This window comes from Stigmatopora nigra, chromosome 23 (assembly GCF_051989575.1).
Source record: "Stigmatopora nigra isolate UIUO_SnigA chromosome 23, RoL_Snig_1.1, whole genome shotgun sequence".
Lineage (NCBI taxonomy): Eukaryota > Metazoa > Chordata > Actinopteri > Syngnathiformes > Syngnathidae > Stigmatopora > Stigmatopora nigra.
The window spans coordinates 2,455,585-2,474,342 of record NC_135530.1 but is presented as its reverse complement, the minus strand read 5'-3'; the positions used below and the strand labels follow the sequence as shown (position 1 = coordinate 2,474,342).

The window sequence follows — 18,758 nt, the reverse complement described above, 5'->3', positions numbered from 1 at the left end:
ACGTGTATTCAACCCACGTGAACAAGGTTATGTTTGTTTTTTTTAGTCATTTCAGTCACATTCACTTTTAAGGTGGAGTAGATAGAGTAAATATTAACTGGAAAGCGTCTATTTGAAATACCTTTTGTTTTTCTTACTGTAACACAGAAAGTCAGAAAAACTAACTAGACAAGCCTCAAAACTGCAAATGAATATAAAAGTACTTTGTAAATAACATAAAGCTGTTAAATATATGTTGTATAATGTACATATACATATAATGTGTATACTACACAGTCTGTACTATATTTAACAGTGTATAGTGCAGCAAAATCAATGTTTAAATACCCATGTAATCCATTTATTCATTCATAGATTCTCACTTGCCTAATTAAGATAATGAGCCGCTCATTATTATTAATGAGACTAACCACATTCCATTTATAATTCATTAAAGTCAAGGGGGAAGCAGAAAGGGGCAAACTTGGGGTCACTGCAAACTTCGGGAAGCATCCGGAAGGGCATCGGTCTTCTCCCCAAGTATTTTCGTGCTTTTCTTGTCTCTTAAATGGATGACATTGGCAAATTGTGAAAGTTGGCGTGTTAAGGTTGGAAGTATAGCTTTGCATATAATATAGGACCCCCTTTAACCTCACCTTTCAAGGATTCACTACATTCATTCAGCTATATTTGGAGAGTTGATGTCATAAGTGGTTGGAGCGCAGCAAATATAAGTGTTGGCGCATTGGGAAACGGAGTGGCAAACCAAGGGACTGCTCAGTAATAGACCAGCATCATCTCCGCAAATGTAAGTACATTGGATAGTGGACTTTTGATTTATTAAAAATAAATTAATTTTTTTTGTATTCATGCCTTAGCGTGTTATGCACTGTATGCATTAGGTCTTATTAAATAGGCTTTTACTTTTCTACTGTGCATTTGTATTTAGATATACGGTTAATAATACTCATGAGAATATGTTTTATGCTATTTGAAATAGTGTAGATATAAATATAATTAGCATAACATAATTTAGTCCATTGGGCAATATTTTTCATGATTTTTATGCTTTCAAATGTACGTATATATACTTTTTTGGAGCCTATACATTTGTATTCATATATAAGGTTAATAATACTAATGAGAATTTTATTTTTATCTATATGCAATTTGAAATAGTATAAATATAAATAGAAGTAGCATAACATAATTTAGTCATATTTAACACTGATGAATATTCTCCAGTGGGCAATATTTTTCAAGATTTTTATACTTTCAAATGTACATATATATACACTTTATTTAATGTTTTTTTAGCAGTATGTTTATTTTTATTTTATGCTCTTTTAAAAAAGTATAATTAGTCTATTATCTCTATAGTAAACATTTATTCTGCATTTAAAATCAGTGGGTTAAATTAGTTGAATGCTTTTTTTTTTTCTTTTTTCCAGATTTTTATTCTTTATACTTACATATATATATATATACTTTATTAAAAAAAAATCGGAGCAGTATGTTTCTTTTTATTAGTATTATTTGTCTATTATCTCCATAGTAAACATTTCAATTGCATTTAAAATCTGTGTGTTAAATTAATTTATTGTGTTCAACATTTTTTGTTCTTTTTTTTCCAGATCGCCATGTATCATCACCCAAGAGTCTTTGCATTAGTCCTAATACAATTTGCCTTGCTGCATTGTATCGCCACAGCGCCAGGAAACAGGCAAGTGAACACACTATAAACCTTTTTTTTTTGATAGTCGATCGCATAAAATGTAGGCGTATAAACGGAGTTCAGCAAGCCAAATTGTTCTCATCTTAGACAAGATGTGGATTGAAATAGGAAGAGTTAAGTGGCCACTTTTTCTTCTCCCTCTTGGGACTGGAGTTCCAAGAGGGAGTCATCACACTCAGAGCTTCTCATTTCTGATTCAGACACTCCAGTTCCAACTCATTCAACGATGAGGGCAAAGAAGAAGAGTGGTCCGTGTTCCCTTTCTCCAATCCCTTCCTCAGTGTTTTGGCGGCACGATCCCAACCAGGGCTCCCGAATAAAAACAGGTGGGTTATCTGTAAATGAGGTCGATCTAACCATTTTGCCCTTTATTTTATCTTTTCTTGTCTTTTTTTTAAGCCATTCCATCCAAAAGAGGAAATGCAACACGGCAACATGCGTCACCCAAAGACTAGCAGACTTTTTGGTGCGTTCAAGTAACACTTTTGGTACTGTATATACGCCAACTAATGTCGGTTCTGCAACCTATGGCAAGAGGGCCTTACTTCTGCCTTCTAGTTATTATCTTTCTCTTTAGTATTATAAGTAATGATGACTGTATATAATAAATGTACAATAGTTATAAAAAGGGATTCACTCTACTCTAAAATCTTAAGCTAGAGTATATTTGTCCTTTGTGTTATTGTAAGTATTGTCTTAATGTTTTTGTATAGTGGCATATATGAATGTATGGACAAGAAATGCTATGAATAAAAAGAATAAAAATTGGGGTAAAATATATATGTGGAGTTGATCTCATTTTAAAGTAGAATTTTTAAAGAATTTTCTCAAGTGCTTAAGAAATAAAGATATACAGTGTTCCCCCGGTTATCGCGGTTAAATTTTTTTTACCCCCTGTATACAGTACACCATATAGAATACGGGTAGAGGGAGTGAAATTCATGTTATAGAAAAAAAAAACTGTAAAATATGTTGTTACAATGTAATATTTGTATTTTTTTTCTCCCCAAAAAAAAACCGCGAAGCTCTGAGTCCGCGGTAGCTGAACCGCGAAGTAGCGAGGGAACACTGTACTTTTCTCTGCGCAGCAGCAATCATATGGCGCGCAGTAAATAAAATTCAAACTTTTTTTTAACCCTTATCCCCATGATGGCGCCGTTTACGCGGCAGCCAGTGGCAGTAGCACATCTCAAAATAACAAAATGAAAGTGAAAACTTTGACAGTACTAATTCATTTTAACCTCCGCCTAATTCTTGTCAAATAAGGCTTATGAGTCATCATTACTTTGATTAAATACACAGAAACAAGCTATGCCGGTAATAGTCAAATTTCATTGGCATGCTGAGGTACTCGACATTAGATTTCTCAGAGAAATTATTCATAGGATGTTTTTTTTCTAGTTAAAGTAAAAATATCAAACCAAATGAGGTAATTCATGTACTGGTTTCACCATAATATTGCAAGAATATGGAATGGGCCATTCCTTCAGGAAATGCCTTTACATATATGGTATACGACTATTGTATTGTATTCCTGCTTAGGTTATTCAGGATAGCATCACGAACATCAAGAGGGGGGATATATGACGCACAACATTAACCTGTGCTGGATTACCAATGACCTGATTTACTCAGTCGGATATGTATATTTTTCAAATGGACATAAAAGGTTTTGAGGAAAAATGAACAAGTGTCATCTTTTGCTACTAAATAAATTAAAAAAAGCAATGGAGTCACATCCGCCATAGTGTCAAGATTGTAATTTGCATTGCACTTTCATCTGGGATGGAGTTGTTTATATCATTGCACTAATGCAGCTTGATGGAAGTTTTCAGGTATAGGTGACCCCATTAATTTCTGACATTACAGGTGCACTTAATCATTAAATTCCAACAATGCAGGTTGCCTTGTTTCTAGGAATACAAATGTAATAATAGTAATACAGACATTATATATATATATATATATATATATATATATATATATATATATATATATATATATATATATATATATATATATATATATATATATATATATATATATATATATATATATATATATATATATATATATATATATATATATATATATATATATATATATATATATATATATAATGTCTGTATTATTGTTATTACATTTGTATTAGCTTATATATAGATAAAATACCACAAATGCATTATAATATTTATACATTTAAAATCGCGTACAATCTCTTTATTCCCACTTGCCGTAGTTCCTGTAAAAATCCTTCTCATATTCCGTAGTTTATGTAAACAAGGAAGTATGCTGACGGTAGTACAAAAATGATTCACAGTGTCCAATAATTAATATACTTTATTACATTTAATCAAGAATTCTGTGCCATGGCTAGTAAAACACGCAAAACATTCAAGTTTGTGGTCATCGGTGGTGGTATTGCTGGCGTAACTTGTGTTGAGCAGGTGAAGTATTATCAGCCAATCTAAATGCATAATAATAATACTAAAAATGATTTTCCTGTGTATTTGTATTGGCAGTTGTCATACAGTTTACCGTCAGATGACGTCGCCCTGATTACCGCAGGCGCACATATCAAGACAGTCACCAACTATAAGCAGGTTCGATAGAAAAAGACTTTCACCGTTTGTCATTGACGGCAAAAGACGATTTATTCCTTTGAATTGTGAGAAAACCGTCCAAATGTGTCATTGACATTTCAATTAAAAGAAAAAAGTGACTACTTATTTGATGATTTGAGCTTTGATTTTGGTCAATTGCACTAAACGTTTTAAAAGTTTTTTTTATTATTATTATATTTTTTATTATGGTAAATCATGATATGATTTCCATCTTTTTAATAGGTGGCCAAGGTTTTGGAGGAGTTTGATGTGGAGGAACAACCGGCAAGTGTTTTGGAAGAAAAATACTCCAATTTGACTGTCATTCACTCTCCTGTTAAAAGACTGCATACACAATCGCATGTAAGGATTTTATTATATACATTAACATGTTTTCAATATTAACAAATGTTGAAATAATAGAAGAAATGCTTTGCAGAGAGTTTTTATCAACGCAAATTGGGAAAATAGAAACATTAAAATGCATCAATGAATATTAGATAAAATATATTAAATTACATATTGATTTCATCATTATACTCATTCATTTTCCTTCTTTTCACATAAGATTTAATTAAATTCACCACTCCTTTTCCCATCCAAATCATGTAAATTTTACATTGTAAAACCAGTGTAAACTGTTGCTTTGTCAAATATCGCCACCTTGTGGCTTCATATTTTCAACATTAACTAATATTGAATTGACAGAAGAAATACTTTGCAGAGTTATGATCAACACAAATGGAAGTAAAACCATCGTAAATTGTTGCTTTGTCAAATATCGCCACCTTGTGGATTCATGCTCAAAACTCCAAACCCCATGGCAAAGAATGCATCATTCAAGACTATATTTTTCATATTTAACAGCTTGTAGAAACTGAAGATGGACACATTTATGGCTATGAGTTGCTGTGCATCTGCAGTGGGGCCAGGCCGAAGCTGCTAAGCCACGACAAACCATATATTTTGGGCATTCGTGACACGGACAGTGCTCAGGTACCTCTATCCATTTGAAATATCCTCTTAAGCAATGTTCCCTCTAATTTTTCATTGGTCTGGGCTGAAAGACAACCTCCCTGAGCGCAATGAGTACCAGTGTGAGTGACATCATCATTGCTCGCTATGGGTACACCAGTATGACACCTGCCTGTCAATTTTCCCTCTAATTTTTCATGTAAAACATGGTATAAAACACGAAAAACATAAGAATGGACAATGCTACTACCACTGGCTGTCGAGTAAATGGCGCCATTATGGGGAAAAGGGTAAAAAAAAAGTTTGGATTTTATTTACTGCGCGCCATATGATTGCTGCTGCGCGGAGAAGACGACAGTAGTGCGCAATTGTGCTCTTAAGTGCACTCAAACTCATGGATTCACTTGTATTTTAGGACTTTCAAAAGCAGTTAACAAAAGCCAAGAGGATAGTCGTCATTGGAAATGGAGGAATTGCCTTGGAGTTAGTGTGAGTAGACTTTATTTTGAGGTTGCTAGTTTCTCTTTACATTGATCAAAACTCCTGTTTAGGTATGAAGTGGAAGGCTGCCAGGTGATCTGGGTTGTAAAGGACGACGCCATCGGTAATGCCTTCTTTGATGCGGGAGCGGCGAAGTTCCTGACGCCATCTTTGGGCGCTGACAAGCCAAAGCGAGTTGCTCCGTGCAAGCGATCTCGCTACACAACCGAGGCCCAAACTTTCACAGCAGGTCTTATTCTAATAGCAGTTATTTCTCAGGCCGACGACTTACATGCGCCATTTTTTTTCCCTTAGATCGCCACAGGCGAGGGCACGATTCCGGGCACACGGAACCCGGCAGCGCTCTGGGTCCAGACTGGCACCGAGATCTTGTTCTTAAAGGTTCAGAAGAGGTGGGAACCGAAAGCTTTTGTTTGTTTATCTTGAAAATTCAAACTAGTCGACCCATTTTTTTTTCGGTCAGGCATCCCGTAGAGTCTCCGTGGAATATCAGTGTGAGGTGGAAAAGATCTTCACCTCTGAGGAGATGCTCAATTCCCAATCGGAAACACACACACTCGATACTGGTGAGAACAGTTTGAACAATGGTGACCTACATGAATCATTTCAAAATGTGTTTTCACATTTTTCCTCATTTTTAGATGAAGAAAAGTGGCCTGTTTATGTAAAGTTGACTAACGGCAAGACGTTTGGGTGCGACTTTGTCGTGAGTGCAACTGGGGTGACGCCCAACACGGAGCCCTTTCTCCACGGCAACAGTGTAAGTAATGTTCCCTCTAATTTTTCATTGGTCTAGGCAGAATGACAACCTCCCTGAGTGCACTGAGTACCAGTCTGAGTGACGTCATTATTGCTCGCTATGGGCATACCAGTATCATACCTGCCATAAGCAGGTGCATGTCAATGTTCCCTCTAATTTTTCATGTAAAACATGCTGTAAAACACAAAAAACTTAAGATTGGATAGAGCTACTGTGGCAGTAGCTCTGTCCAAAAAAAGTTTAGAGGGAACATTGAGTGTGAGTAATATATACGCAAAAAATCTATTTCAAAGCCCTATAATAACACTAGGCATGAATGCATCCTTCAGTTTACTCTGGCAGAAGACGGCGGCCTCCGAGTGGACGATCACATGGTCACATCGGAGCCTGACGTTTACGCCGCTGGGGACGTATGCACGGCATGCTGGGAGCACAGTTCTCTGTGGCAGCAGGTAAGCCGCCGGCATGTGATTTAAAATCATTATGGCATGTTCATATTTTCCGCGTTCTGGTGCTCGGACGTTTGGTTGCCGGTCTTTTGGTCCCTTTTGGTGAGAGTTTAATATCTAAGTACTGTTTAATATCTAAGTACTGTTTAATATCTAAGTACTGTTTAATATCTAAGTACTGTATAATATCTAAGTACTGTTTAATATCTAAGTACTGTTTAATATCCAAGTACTGTTTAATATCTAAGTACATTTGACCGGCGGCCAACAGACCGGCGACTAAACGTCCGGTCACGGCTGCTCCCTTGCATGTAGATGCGTTTGTGGACTCAAGCTCGCCAAATGGGGTGGCACGCCGGGCGATGTATGGCCGCTCGAGTCCTCTCTGAAACCATTGAGTTGGATTTCTGCTTCGAACTCTTCTCGCACATCACCAAATTCTTCAACTACAAGGTAGGAAGGAGTACATTTTGCTTCCTACGCCGTCTGGTTAATCATCAATCCTCACCAACGCCATTTGTAGGTCGTCCTGCTTGGGAAGTTCAACGCACAGGGGCTGGGATCCGACTATGAGCTACTATTGCGCTACACTAAAGGGCAGGAGTATGTCAAGGTGACTGTACTAAAATGGAAGCCTGATCCGATGATCTTTGCGCTAAACTCATGTTTTTTTCCTCCCAGGTGGTCCTACAGAGGGGCAGAATGGTCGGAGCAGTGCTCATCGGAGAAACCGACTTAGAAGAGACATTTGAGAACCTTATTTTGAACCAAATGGATCTCACAGAGTATGGGGAGGACCTGCTCAACCCTGATGTTGATATAGAAGACTATTTTGATTAAGGAAATGTACAAAAACACAGTAAACCTCTGACTTGTGCCTGGAAAGGACATTGGAGTGTGTCTTTGTTGATACATTCCAGAAAACACCAAAAGAGTCAAGTAAAATGTCTGCAAAAAACACATTTTCAGCCTCGGGTTATTTGTCGGCAGTGAATAAATTGCTCCTTTGATTGTGTGGTTGTTGAAGTTTAACTCAGGGAATAGTTGGGGCATGTGTCATCAAATTTTCAGGAATAAATCCATGTTGGGTCTCAGTAGGAGTGTTTGATTTGGGTAAGGAATAGAATAGATGATGACTAAGTATTTGGAGTTAATCTTTAATCAATTGCGCTTGATGACTTCACAAAGGACTCATGTGATTTCTTATTTGATGTGAATCACATGTTATTCCTATTCTTATCCAGCCTGTGATCCAAACAAAGGCAGCTTATTTCTTAAAGGGTAAGGACAGTCTGTCCAATAGGCGAAGAATGTTAGTGTTTTGGGGTGCTGACATTTGCAAGTTATGCTCATGCATTCCCTAGCAACCCTTGGAAAATGGTCGTCTACGACACTGGAGAACTATCTTCTTTAGGTAAAGTGGATTTGCCGTCTAAGTATCCGCTTACTTGGCTCCTAAAGCCTGGCAGCTGACATTTAAAACGTCTAGACTTTGATGCGCAACTCAAGTCACCCCATTCGAAGTGACTGGCGGATGTTACGTCAATAGCCCACGCCGTTCTGGCTTTATTTGGTGTGCGTTTCAGTGTAATTACCAGGAAGTGCCGGTTTGAGTTACATAATAGCGCACGTTTAATTTATCCGTTTTGAGTCTTATCTGACAACAATTTATATTCCCGATTTAAAAAACATATTAATTTACTGAGATTGCATGATAGCTGTTTTTTGACATGAACGTTTTGGTATATTTGACAAGAGTGGGTGTATAGTTTAATTTCGGGATATGCTATGACATGAATCGAGCGCGCCTCATGGATTTTTCTTCCCATCATGCACCAGGCGAACGTTTCCACTAAGTGGGCGGGGGCTTTTGGAGAGGCGTTGCCGCATACTATCCTCAATCATTGGGATTATATGAAGAAGATTGTCAAACCTTCTTCACATTTTGCTTGCGCTTCTTGCTTTTAACAGTTACTTTACCACGTGGATATTACGAATCAAAACCCAAATATGGCCAACTACATTCATGTACCAGAAGAGGCCCCTGCCGTGCCTAAAATAGATGTGACAGTGGAGGAGAAAGACTACAGAACCGGTGCATTGAAACTGGTCAAGGAACTGAGACCAAACTGGAAACCTGCGGAGGTCAAAATAAAGGTGGGAGTTGCGTCTGCTTTTAGTTTTTGATGTCACCAAAACGTTATGTAAGACTTGAAACCGAATTCAAGAAAGCTGATCGTCTCGTCACGACATCTTCCTTCCTTAAAAATGGCCACTGTGGAAGTCGAATACCAAGCGCGTAGTATCATGATTTTGTTCATAACGATGTATTACTGGTGTATTTACAGTCGTGTTGCGGGTACTTTTCCTTAGCGCTGTTTGCAACTGCGTCATTTCAAAGCCACGACCTAAAGCTTCCCGAGCTTTCTTTGGACTGATTGCGTCACCAGTCAGTTAATTTGGTATAAATAGTATACATAAACTCTTGCAAATATTTCCAAACATCTTTTGGTGAGAAAGCATTCAGCACTGCGCAAAAAAACTGGTTAAACTATATAAATATGCACGTTTTGTGCCCTAGTGGATGAACATTGAACTCTAAATGCTGTCATTTTGCATTGAATGAAGGTCATTTTATATTAATGCACCAAAAAATGGTTGATAATACTAAAAAAATGACCTGCATTTTTGCACTACTACTCAGCCATAGAGTTTAGGTGTGCAGGTTTGTGGTGTCAACACAGCCAGGATAAAGTCAGTCACGCGCTTGACCCTTTTCCCCATCTTCCTCAATGAAAAACAAAACAAAAACAAACGGGGAACTCAGCAAAAAACCTGTCTGTCTATGTGTGGGCATGAAAATAAAATTCCTATCATTCCCAGTCGGTGCCTCACAGAGATAACAATTAGTGGGCTGGTATGTTGACACCCCTGCACGGCACTGCTAGAACAAAAGATTCAGGCTTGATTCCAACATACTTCCTCAAAGTTATGTAACAATGCAAAAAAAAAAGAAAAAAAAAACCAGACATATGTTTCTAATGAAATCCTTGCTCTCGCCTTCCCAGTTTTTCACTGACGGCATCACCAATAAGTTACTTGGCTGCTACGTGGGTGCGGCCATGCAGGACGTGGTACTCGTCCGCATCTACGGTAATAAAACGGAACTTCTGATCGACCGGGAGAATGAAGTGAAGAGTTTCCGAGTGCTTCACGCACACCGCTGCGCGCCACGTCTATACTGCACCTTCAACAATGGCCTCTGCTACGAGTTTCTGCAAGGAACTGCTCTGGAACCCGAGCATATCCGCAGCCAGCCTGTTTTCAGGTATCCCATAAGCCAAGGGTGGGCCAGTATGGTAGATAGCGATCTTTCCACACATTTGGTATGTTATTGGATTGCAGGCAGGTGGTTTTTATTTCAGCACAACCCTCTTTGGTTAAAGGAGGGGGTTAAAGGAGGGGGTCAAAGTGGCGGCCCGGGGGCCAAATCTGGCCCGCTGCATCATTTTGTGTGGCCCTGGAAAGTCAATCATGAGTGCTGGTGCTGTTTTAGGATCAAATTAAAATGAAGATTATAGATGTATATTATATTTTCAGATTTTTTTTCCCTTTTAAAACAATAATTTCATTTTTTAAATATTTTTTATGTTTTTAGTTCAAAAAACATGTTTTTAATGTTGCTTTTTATCTAGTTTTTTTAATCCATTTAAAATATATATATATATTACATCTAAAATGGTGCAGCCATTATAGATGTATATATTTCCAGATTTTCCCTTTTAAATCTATAATTTATTTATTTTTAATCAATGTTTTCAGTTCAAAAAATATTTTCTAATATTTAAAAAATATTTTCTGTTTTCCACTTTTATATGGAAAATAATTAAAGAAAAATTTGTGTCCTTTTAAAATAAAACAACAAATCATTAAAAGAAAATCAAATAAACATTATTTTTAATGTTGCTTTTAATCCAGTTTTTTTACTCCATTTATAAAAAAAAAAAATCTAAATAATATATCTAAAACGGTCCGGCCCACATGAAATGGAGTTGACGTTAATGCGCCCCATGACCTTTAACCTTTGGGTCAAAGTAGTCTGTAGAAAAAAAAGCTGTACCTGCAGTGGCCCTCCAATACTGCCTAGCTCTGAATTCTAACCCTCACAACAATGTAGATACTGGTATTTTGGATTATTAAAAAGTAGATCTTGGAGCAAAAAAGTGTGAGCGCCCATGCCTCAAGCAATTTAATGACAGTAACCATTTTTTCTTACCCAAACAAACAAAACAAAACCAACCGGCTTGAATAATAAACCGCCATATTACCCCAGCAACACGGTAAACACAACTAGCCACGCTCTAGTTATTTTGGTATTCATGAAATCCCATTGTCTGGATCCCACAGGCTCATCGCCAGACAGCTCGCCAAGTATCACGCCATTCACGCTCACAATGGCTGGGTGCCCCAGTCGGACTTATGGCTGAAGATGGGCAAGTACTTCTCCCTTATCCCAAAGTACTTTGCAGACCCTGAGAAGAATGCCAGGTGAGCACCAAAAAAATCTTTCACCAAAATGTATAATTTTGTCATTGGCGTTCTCTTATCTGCATGTGAAGCCACGACCATGGCCTTCAGAGCCAGTCTGCAAAACCGCCACAAGGGCGAAACCACAGATAAAAACCCTGAGAAAAAATTTGCAAACCATAACTGATCATCCTTATGACTTCTCTTTTACTGATCAAGACAAGTTAGTTATGAATCAGATTAAAAATAGTAATTAATAGGGAAAATAGTCATCACTCCCCCAGTACAATGCAATATAGTACTATAAATAGTTATATTAATATATAGAGATAGAGACAGAGACAGACAAAGATATAGACAAAGATATAGACAAAGATATAGACAAAGATATAGACAAAGATATAGACAAAGATATAGACAAAGATATAGACAAAGATATAGACAAAGATATAGACAAAGATATAGACAAAGATATAGACAAAGATATAGACAAAGATATAGACAAAGATATAGACAAAGATATAGACAAAGATATAGACAAAGATATATAATATAGTCCAATGCAATATATAGATAGTTTTCACCGAAGCGAACAATTGCGCACTACTCTCTTCTCTGCGCAGCAGCAATCATATGGCGTGCAGTAAATAAAATCCTAACTTTTTTATTTATTATTTTTATTATTTTACATTTTTCACATTTTTTTTTACACATTTTCCCATGATGGTGCTGTTTACACGGCAGCCTGTGGCAATAGCTCTGTCCACTCTTTTGTTTTTCATCTTTTACAGCATTTTTTACATGAAAAATTAGAGGGAACATTGACATGCACCTGCTTATGGCAGGTGTAATACTGGTATGCCCATAGCGAGCAATGATGATGTCACTCAGTGTGATCAGGGAGGTTGTCTTTCTGCCCAGACCAACAAAAAATTAGAGAGAACTTTTCGCCGACTTGCATAGCCCATGTTTTCGCGTGTCATTCTGACTTCTTCCGTCTCCAGGTTGAACATGGAAGTGCCCAGCCCACGTTGCCTGCGAGAGGAACTGGTGTGGCTCCAGCAAAGCTTGTCATTGCTGGGCTCCCCTGTGGTACTGTGCCACAACGACCTACTTTGCAAAAATATCATCTACAACAAGCAGGCCGGTGAGTCAACCCCTGGTGCCGCCTCTCGCATTTTTTGTGTGGCTGATTTGTGGTGTGGCGAGCGCTGCTGCGCAGGTAGGATGTCTTTAACTGCATTGCAGCTTCCTTAACTAAGACATTTTTCTTATTATATAGGGCTGTGGATATAATTTGAATGACACTAAATCTTTTATAAATAAATGAAAACTTCAATAAGTGCTATTTAGTATACTTAGTAGTTTTTCCTAAGACTGGGCGAGTTAATATAGATCATTGCATTAATATGATGGGAAGTTTAAAATCAAGTCTGATTAATACTACTTTAAATATTCATTATTTAACAAAAATTTATTGCATTTAATCTTACAGTTAATTCTTTCAATTTTGCATGAACTCATAATTGTTGGAATAGTTTATTTCTATGTAAATATTCATTATTTAACAACAATTCATTGCCTTTAATCTCACTGTTAATTCTTTTAACTTTGCATTAACTCATAGAATCAGTGTAGGACTAGTTTACTTCTATATTAAGGCAGTACATTTAAAAGTATACTATTTATGACTTTAGAATTGATTAATACATAGTAATACAATTCAACTGTACATTATTTCTACTCTCATTGTAAGTTTGTATTGTTTTTTTAATCTATATTGCAGTACATCTAAAATAAGTGTTAATTACTACATTAGCTTTTCAATTATTCAGTCATCGACAGTCACATCTCGTCAATTTGAACTTTTAAGTCATTTTACTGGTAATATTAACTCACTGTTATGTGAATGTCAGCTTGGTTTCACATTTTTTTGGTGAATTTCTCACATTTTTTGCCTCGTCACAAACCTACTAATATCTGTAAAAAGTACAAAGTACATTCTCGGGAATGAAAGTGAGGGGTGACTAAGGCCGAGTGAGAAACGGGGTATGTAATGAGGGCGGGGTGTACCCCAGCTGTCAGCCCCCTCGTCCCATAGCGGCGAGGGGCGGGGGCCATTCTCACAGCTCCTTGTGTCTAGCCTCTCTCCCATAGGAGGAACAGCCGAGGCGGCGATGGAGAGCGGCAAACTTCACTCGCGTAGGAAGTCATGGCTGCCATGGCGCCCTCCAATGCCATCCCTCCCTCACTTTTATTTCTAGGCCTCTTGCCAAGCGGGTGATACCACCTTTTTTCTTTAACCTGGTCTTCTCTTTATATATATTAGCTGCATTTTACCAAGCTGAAACACACTTCCGCAAAACAGACTCAAAACTTTATTTCTACAATCCCGTAAACAAGTAGTCATTGTCCTCGGATTAGGTCAGACACATGGGCAAACTACGGCCCGCGGGCCACATACGGACCCGTTAGGCCTTTTAATCCGGCCCGCCGACGTTGTCCAAATATATATTTTTTTATCCCCAAGATGGCGCCGTCACACGGAAGCCAGTGGCAGTAGCTCTGTCCACTTTTATTTGTTTTTTTGTGTTTTATAGCCCCTCTATCTTTTTTAAATTACATTTTAATATTTCTTAATACTACATTCCTTTTTACTTTACTTTGTACTTTATACTTTAATGATGAGTGATGAGTATGTTAATACTTTAGTCCTTTTTTCTGTTTATGTTTCATATGTACTGTTAACGGATGCACTTTTTTATGTGTATCATATCTTTTGCTGACCCCGCCCATCTGTCAAATTTTTTAAGTCAATATGGCCCCCGGGCCGAAAAGTGCCCACCGACCCCCACTTTGTTTCTATTGCACATTTGCTGAATCGTGTTTCAAGCTCGGATAAAACGGAACGTCGGATGTGAGAAAAAAAACATTTTTGATGGCTTTTTGAATTTTTTTTAATATATTTTTTTGCCTTGGGATTAATTACGTTTCAATTTAGAACATGTCGTTTTGGAGGAGTGGCAAAATGGTGTCACGCGATTGGGTTGGCCGCCAACAATGAGACGGGAGCATTGGAGGGGCGTGTTTATGAAAAAAAAATGTTAGAAAACATCATGAGAAAAAAAGGGGTACAAACTTTGAATATCGTGCAGAGGGAAATTTGTCAGTGAGCCAGTGAGCATGTGTGAAAGATGTTTGCCCCAACCTTTTCATCTGCTGCACAGGGGGGGCTATAGCCACTGCCTGGAGGTGTTCAGTTGTGTCCCGCTAGGACCCACACTCCACCTGGTAACCCAACCTCAGTGTCTTTCTGTGTAGTCCAGCATCAGCTCAAACAAAAAAAAAGCAAACTTAAAAGAAAAAAAAAAGAAAAAAATCATGTTTGCCATGACCGCTAAATCCTGTTTTTCATTTTGGCTTCCCTTCCCAATTCTTATTCTGTCAAAACTGGGCATGTCAAGCAAGAGTTTGTATTTTAAGATGGAACTTCTCAACATAAAAGTGCAAAAATGCAGTCAAATTGCTGTTCTCGCATGCCCTCTAGCTTGTTATACCGTTATATAACCTCACTTTCCTTTTTTTGTTCGTCACTTTGCTAATATTTTACCTGGAAGTGCTTTTTTTATGTATTGGATCCTCTTTTACTGTTATGACACCCCGCTTGTGCATTCTTGTCAAACCAGTTTTGGCAAGTGTCATGTTATGTTCCTTTCCTTTGTAACTTTTAGTGCTGACTCTTGTTTTTTTTTTCTCCTTCTTTCACTGAGAGTGTTATCGCAGCTGGAAGATAACCCCTTCAAAAAACACCCCTCCTGTATTAACTTACATTTGCACAAAAGCTTCTCAAAATGCAAACTCTTGCTTGAACTGCTGAGTCCCCCAACCCCATATCCGGTTGGACCAGGGGTGTCCAAACTTTTATTCTCTGAGGGTTGTTTAAAAAAAAAATATATATATACATATATATACAAGGGCCAAATTGAAATCTTAGCACTTATTACACCTATTCATTGGCTGCTATTGATCCATTTTGACTTGGAGGGCTGATAGCGACCCAAATGATTGCTGCCAGCAGTACTCAATAATCATGACCGGATGTTTGGTCGCCGACCTTTTGGTCTCTTTTGGTCGCCGGTCAAATGGTGACAGAGTTTACTGTTGAAACCAGCTCTCAAAATTATATTCATGAGAGAGAGTTTGATATCGAAGTACTGTTTAATAGCTAAGTACTGTTGAAACCACCTCTGACAATTATATTCATGAGAGAGTTTAATATCTAACCGTCTACTGTTGATTCATGAGAGAGTTTAACATCTAAGTATTGTTTAATATCTAAGTACTGTTGAAAAGTACATATTAAACAGTATTGGATATTAAACAGTACTTAGATATTAAACAGTACTTAGATATTAAACAGTACTTCGATATTAAACTCTCTCTCTTAGATATTAAACTTTCTCTCATGAATATAATTTTTAGAGCTGGTTTCAACAGTAAACTGTCACCATTTGACCGGCGACAAAAGTCTGAGCACCCTCAACAATGGATACTTTTGAAATGACTCTCTAAATTTAGTGCTAAATCTTAAGAAATTCAAAAGAATTTGCAGTGAACCTAAGATTATTTTGTGAGCTATTATGAGATGTCTTCATAATTTGCTGGGGGAGGGGGGTCAATTAATACTTGGGCCACCGGCCCTATTTTGGACACCCCTTAGTTGGACAGAAAAGCCAATCGACAGTCTGACATCTGAGTTAACAAAAGGGACACACACACAAAAAAAACATGATGATAATGATGATGTCATGATATCTCGTGCTTCTGTGTAAACAAAACTGCTTCTCCTTGCAGAAAACGTCAAGTTTATTGACTACGAGTACGCTGGCTACAATTACCAGGCCTTCGACATTGGAAATCATTTCAATGAGTTTGCTGGTAAGTGTAGAATAGAATAGAATAGAACAGCCCTGAAGGGGGAGTTAATTAATTTAACTGTTTATTTCTCTTCTACAGGTTTGAACGAAGTGGATTATAGAAACTACCCCTCACGGAATTTCCAGTTGCAGTGGCTACGATCGTACTTGGAAGCCTACAAAGAACACAAAGGTCACAGTAATGAAGTAACTGAGAGGGAAGTGGAGACACTTTATGTGCAGGTCAACCGCTTTGCTCTGGTGAGTCCATAGTTTTTTAATAAAAACAATCTCATTAATGGAAAAAGGTGACTTTTGCCATTGGTCTTGTGTGTCTGAAACATCATTTTACTTCTTGCAGGCATCACATTTCTTCTGGGCTCTCTGGGCTTTGATTCAAGCCAAATTCTCCACCATTGACTTTGACTTTCTGGAGTAAGTTGGACTCATTCTTTTGTGCTTAAAAGTTAGTTATTATCATCTCACCGAGTACTTTTACTGCATTAGATTAGAACTGAGCTTGTAGTCCTTTAATTTCTTTTAGCGTGCAATTGAATACTGTGTTATTGTTGCCTGGGTTTGGCTCCAGCACCCCCAGTGCCCCAGCGGGCCGGACCATTGCAAAATGACAGAACTAACAATAAGCCCACTTTTTTTTCCTTTGTATTAGTCACTAATACTAATAATTAGTGCAAAGAATGAGTCAATTATCAAAATGTTTATTAGCACAATTTTCCTTTTACATTATAAACAATATATTATGAACAAGAGAATAACATAAGAACATAAATAAATACCAATTCATGTTGTCTGCATGTACTAAAACACATCGCTCCCTTGTGAATAATACAAGAACTACAAGTTGAAAAAAATTCATATTTTTTTTTATACAATGCAGCTTTCTTCCCCGGGCCGTACCAAACCACCAGACGGGCCGGATCCGGCCCGCGGGCTGTATGTTTGACACCGCTGCTCTTAATAATCCTCTCTTCTCCCCTTCATAGATATGCAGTTCTTCGCTTCAATCAGTACTTCAAAATGAAACCTGCAGTGACTATGTTGAGCCTACCGGAATAAACCAACACCCCAACGCCGACCCTGATCCCTCTTCCTCCACTTCCTCAGTGCCTCTCACGAAAAGCATTGAGCGCCCTCTGGGGGCACAAGGCGGGAAGACTTTTTTTTTGCGCGATGTGACGAGTTCAGTTCAAAAAAATGGTCTGACACACGCTTAAAAACCCGTTCGTTCGCATGTGTTGGATGATCATTTCTATCTGGGAATCGGGAGGAGAGTCAAACACTAATAATTACCTGGTGACTCCCATGGAAACTCCTCCCCCTTTGGGAGAAAATGCTGTTTATGCGTCGCTAAGGGAGCGGGAAGCAAAACATAACAAATGGCTGTTGTTTTGACACCCTTATTTTCCAGGCCAGTGCGTTATGTAGTTCTCTCTCCCTGGGGTTGTTGTTATCTTTTTCAGTGTGTTAAAGTCAGGGTTAAAAACAATAGTCGGGAGGAGAGAAACTCAAAATGGCCGTTTTCAGCATTCCGGAATTCATCGCGATGAGCTGCTTTCGTTCGGATTGAGACCAAAAAGTTATTTGTAGAAAATATTTCAATGTGAACGGAGGGAAAAGCAGAGGACGGATTGCTTAGGAGGTCAAAGAAAAATGGCTGCTACTGATGTAAGGACCAAGAGAGAAGGAAAAAGATGATTTTATGCTTGTTATTTTAGGAAAAATCAACCACTTTTAGCAATTTGGGTAATTCTAAGAGCCTTTATTTCAAATTTCCCAATAAGGATGAGATTTGGGAGCCAGTTATTTTGAATGCAAATGTGATTCCAATTTTCACTGTTCTTTGCACTGTTCATTTTCCAATTGTCAAATAGATTAAGTGTTGTTTCGCCGGTGTGCACTTAAATTTTCTACTTGTCAACGTTTGGAAATCAAGTCCATTTGTTTGTTATGAGGCGAGTTGACTTGAAATCACAAATCAATGCCAAAAGCTTTTGAAATGTGAAAAAGAGGATTGTTTACATATAATAACTGTGATATTTTGGGGAAATATGTCCAAACATCTCAAAGACAAGATTCTATAGTTCTGTGACCTTTAACCCCCCCCCCCCCCCCCCACTCTGTTATTTCTGGTCATTATTGTATATTGTTAATAATGTACAGTAATGTTATATAACTTTGCTTGTTTGAATTTTTCTTTTGTAAGGTTATAAAAGTGAATAGAGTTGCAATATGATTTAAAAATACTGTAAACAAACTTAGAAAAATAAGAAGTAAAGTATTTACTCTTTATAT

General features: G+C 37.7%; 3 protein-coding genes across 4 annotated transcripts; all 3 read left to right on the top strand.

Moving 5' to 3' along the window:
• The first annotated feature begins 161 nt into the window (after positions 1-161).
• iapp (islet amyloid polypeptide) lies at positions 162-2,425 on the top strand. Its single transcript, XM_077709882.1, has 4 exons — positions 162-787; positions 1,614-1,702; positions 1,915-2,040; positions 2,114-2,425. The coding sequence occupies exons 2-4, from the start codon at positions 1,620-1,622 to the stop codon at positions 2,289-2,291; spliced, it is 387 nt and encodes a 128-aa protein (XP_077566008.1). The 5' UTR covers positions 162-787; positions 1,614-1,619; the 3' UTR covers positions 2,292-2,425.
• Positions 2,426-3,973: 1,548 nt separating this feature from the next.
• pyroxd1 (pyridine nucleotide-disulphide oxidoreductase domain 1) lies at positions 3,974-7,989 on the top strand. Its single transcript, XM_077709705.1, has 13 exons — positions 3,974-4,161; positions 4,237-4,317; positions 4,561-4,680; positions 5,185-5,313; positions 5,708-5,781; positions 5,844-6,022; positions 6,088-6,185; positions 6,257-6,359; positions 6,435-6,553; positions 6,883-7,005; positions 7,318-7,455; positions 7,526-7,615; positions 7,684-7,989. The coding sequence occupies exons 1-13, from the start codon at positions 4,084-4,086 to the stop codon at positions 7,840-7,842; spliced, it is 1,491 nt and encodes a 496-aa protein (XP_077565831.1). The 5' UTR covers positions 3,974-4,083; the 3' UTR covers positions 7,843-7,989.
• Positions 7,990-8,287: 298 nt separating this feature from the next.
• etnk1 (ethanolamine kinase 1) lies at positions 8,288-18,755 on the top strand. 2 transcript variants are annotated; one of them, XM_077709512.1, is made up of 9 exons: positions 8,288-8,416; positions 8,974-9,159; positions 10,071-10,330; positions 11,410-11,550; positions 12,534-12,676; positions 16,384-16,467; positions 16,546-16,706; positions 16,807-16,880; positions 17,450-18,755. In XM_077709512.1, the coding sequence occupies exons 2-9, from the start codon at positions 9,013-9,015 to the stop codon at positions 17,520-17,522; spliced, it is 1,083 nt and encodes a 360-aa protein (XP_077565638.1). In that variant the 5' UTR covers positions 8,288-8,416; positions 8,974-9,012; the 3' UTR covers positions 17,523-18,755. The 2 variants fall into 2 exon arrangements, with proteins under 2 accessions (XP_077565638.1, XP_077565637.1); XM_077709511.1 differs by lacking the exon at positions 8,288-8,416 and having other exon boundaries at positions 8,834-9,159.
• The last annotated feature ends 3 nt before the right edge of the window (positions 18,756-18,758 follow it).

What these genes read in the sequence shown, in the direction of transcription:
- etnk1 (XM_077709512.1), top strand. Translation starts at nt 9,013, where the DNA reads ATGGCCAACTACATTCATGTACCAGAAGAGGCCCCTGCCGTGCCTAAA. An exon ending in CGCAGCCAGCCTGTTTTCAG is followed by an intron (nt 10,331 to 11,409) that starts GTATCCCATAAG and finishes TGGATCCCACAG; the next exon opens with GCTCATCGCCAGACAGCTCG. An exon ending in CATCTACAACAAGCAGGCCG is followed by an intron (nt 12,677 to 16,383) that starts GTGAGTCAACCC and finishes TTCTCCTTGCAG; the next exon opens with AAAACGTCAAGTTTATTGAC.
- iapp (XM_077709882.1), top strand. Translation starts at nt 1,620, where the DNA reads ATGTATCATCACCCAAGAGTCTTTGCATTAGTCCTAATACAATTTGCC. An exon ending in GCCACAGCGCCAGGAAACAG is followed by an intron (nt 1,703 to 1,914) that starts GCAAGTGAACAC and finishes TTTCTGATTCAG; the next exon opens with ACACTCCAGTTCCAACTCAT. An exon ending in GGGCTCCCGAATAAAAACAG is followed by an intron (nt 2,041 to 2,113) that starts GTGGGTTATCTG and finishes CTTTTTTTTAAG; the next exon opens with CCATTCCATCCAAAAGAGGA.
- pyroxd1 (XM_077709705.1), top strand. Translation starts at nt 4,084, where the DNA reads ATGGCTAGTAAAACACGCAAAACATTCAAGTTTGTGGTCATCGGTGGT. An exon ending in CAGTCACCAACTATAAGCAG is followed by an intron (nt 4,318 to 4,560) that starts GTTCGATAGAAA and finishes TCTTTTTAATAG; the next exon opens with GTGGCCAAGGTTTTGGAGGA. An exon ending in CCAAATTCTTCAACTACAAG is followed by an intron (nt 7,456 to 7,525) that starts GTAGGAAGGAGT and finishes CGCCATTTGTAG; the next exon opens with GTCGTCCTGCTTGGGAAGTT.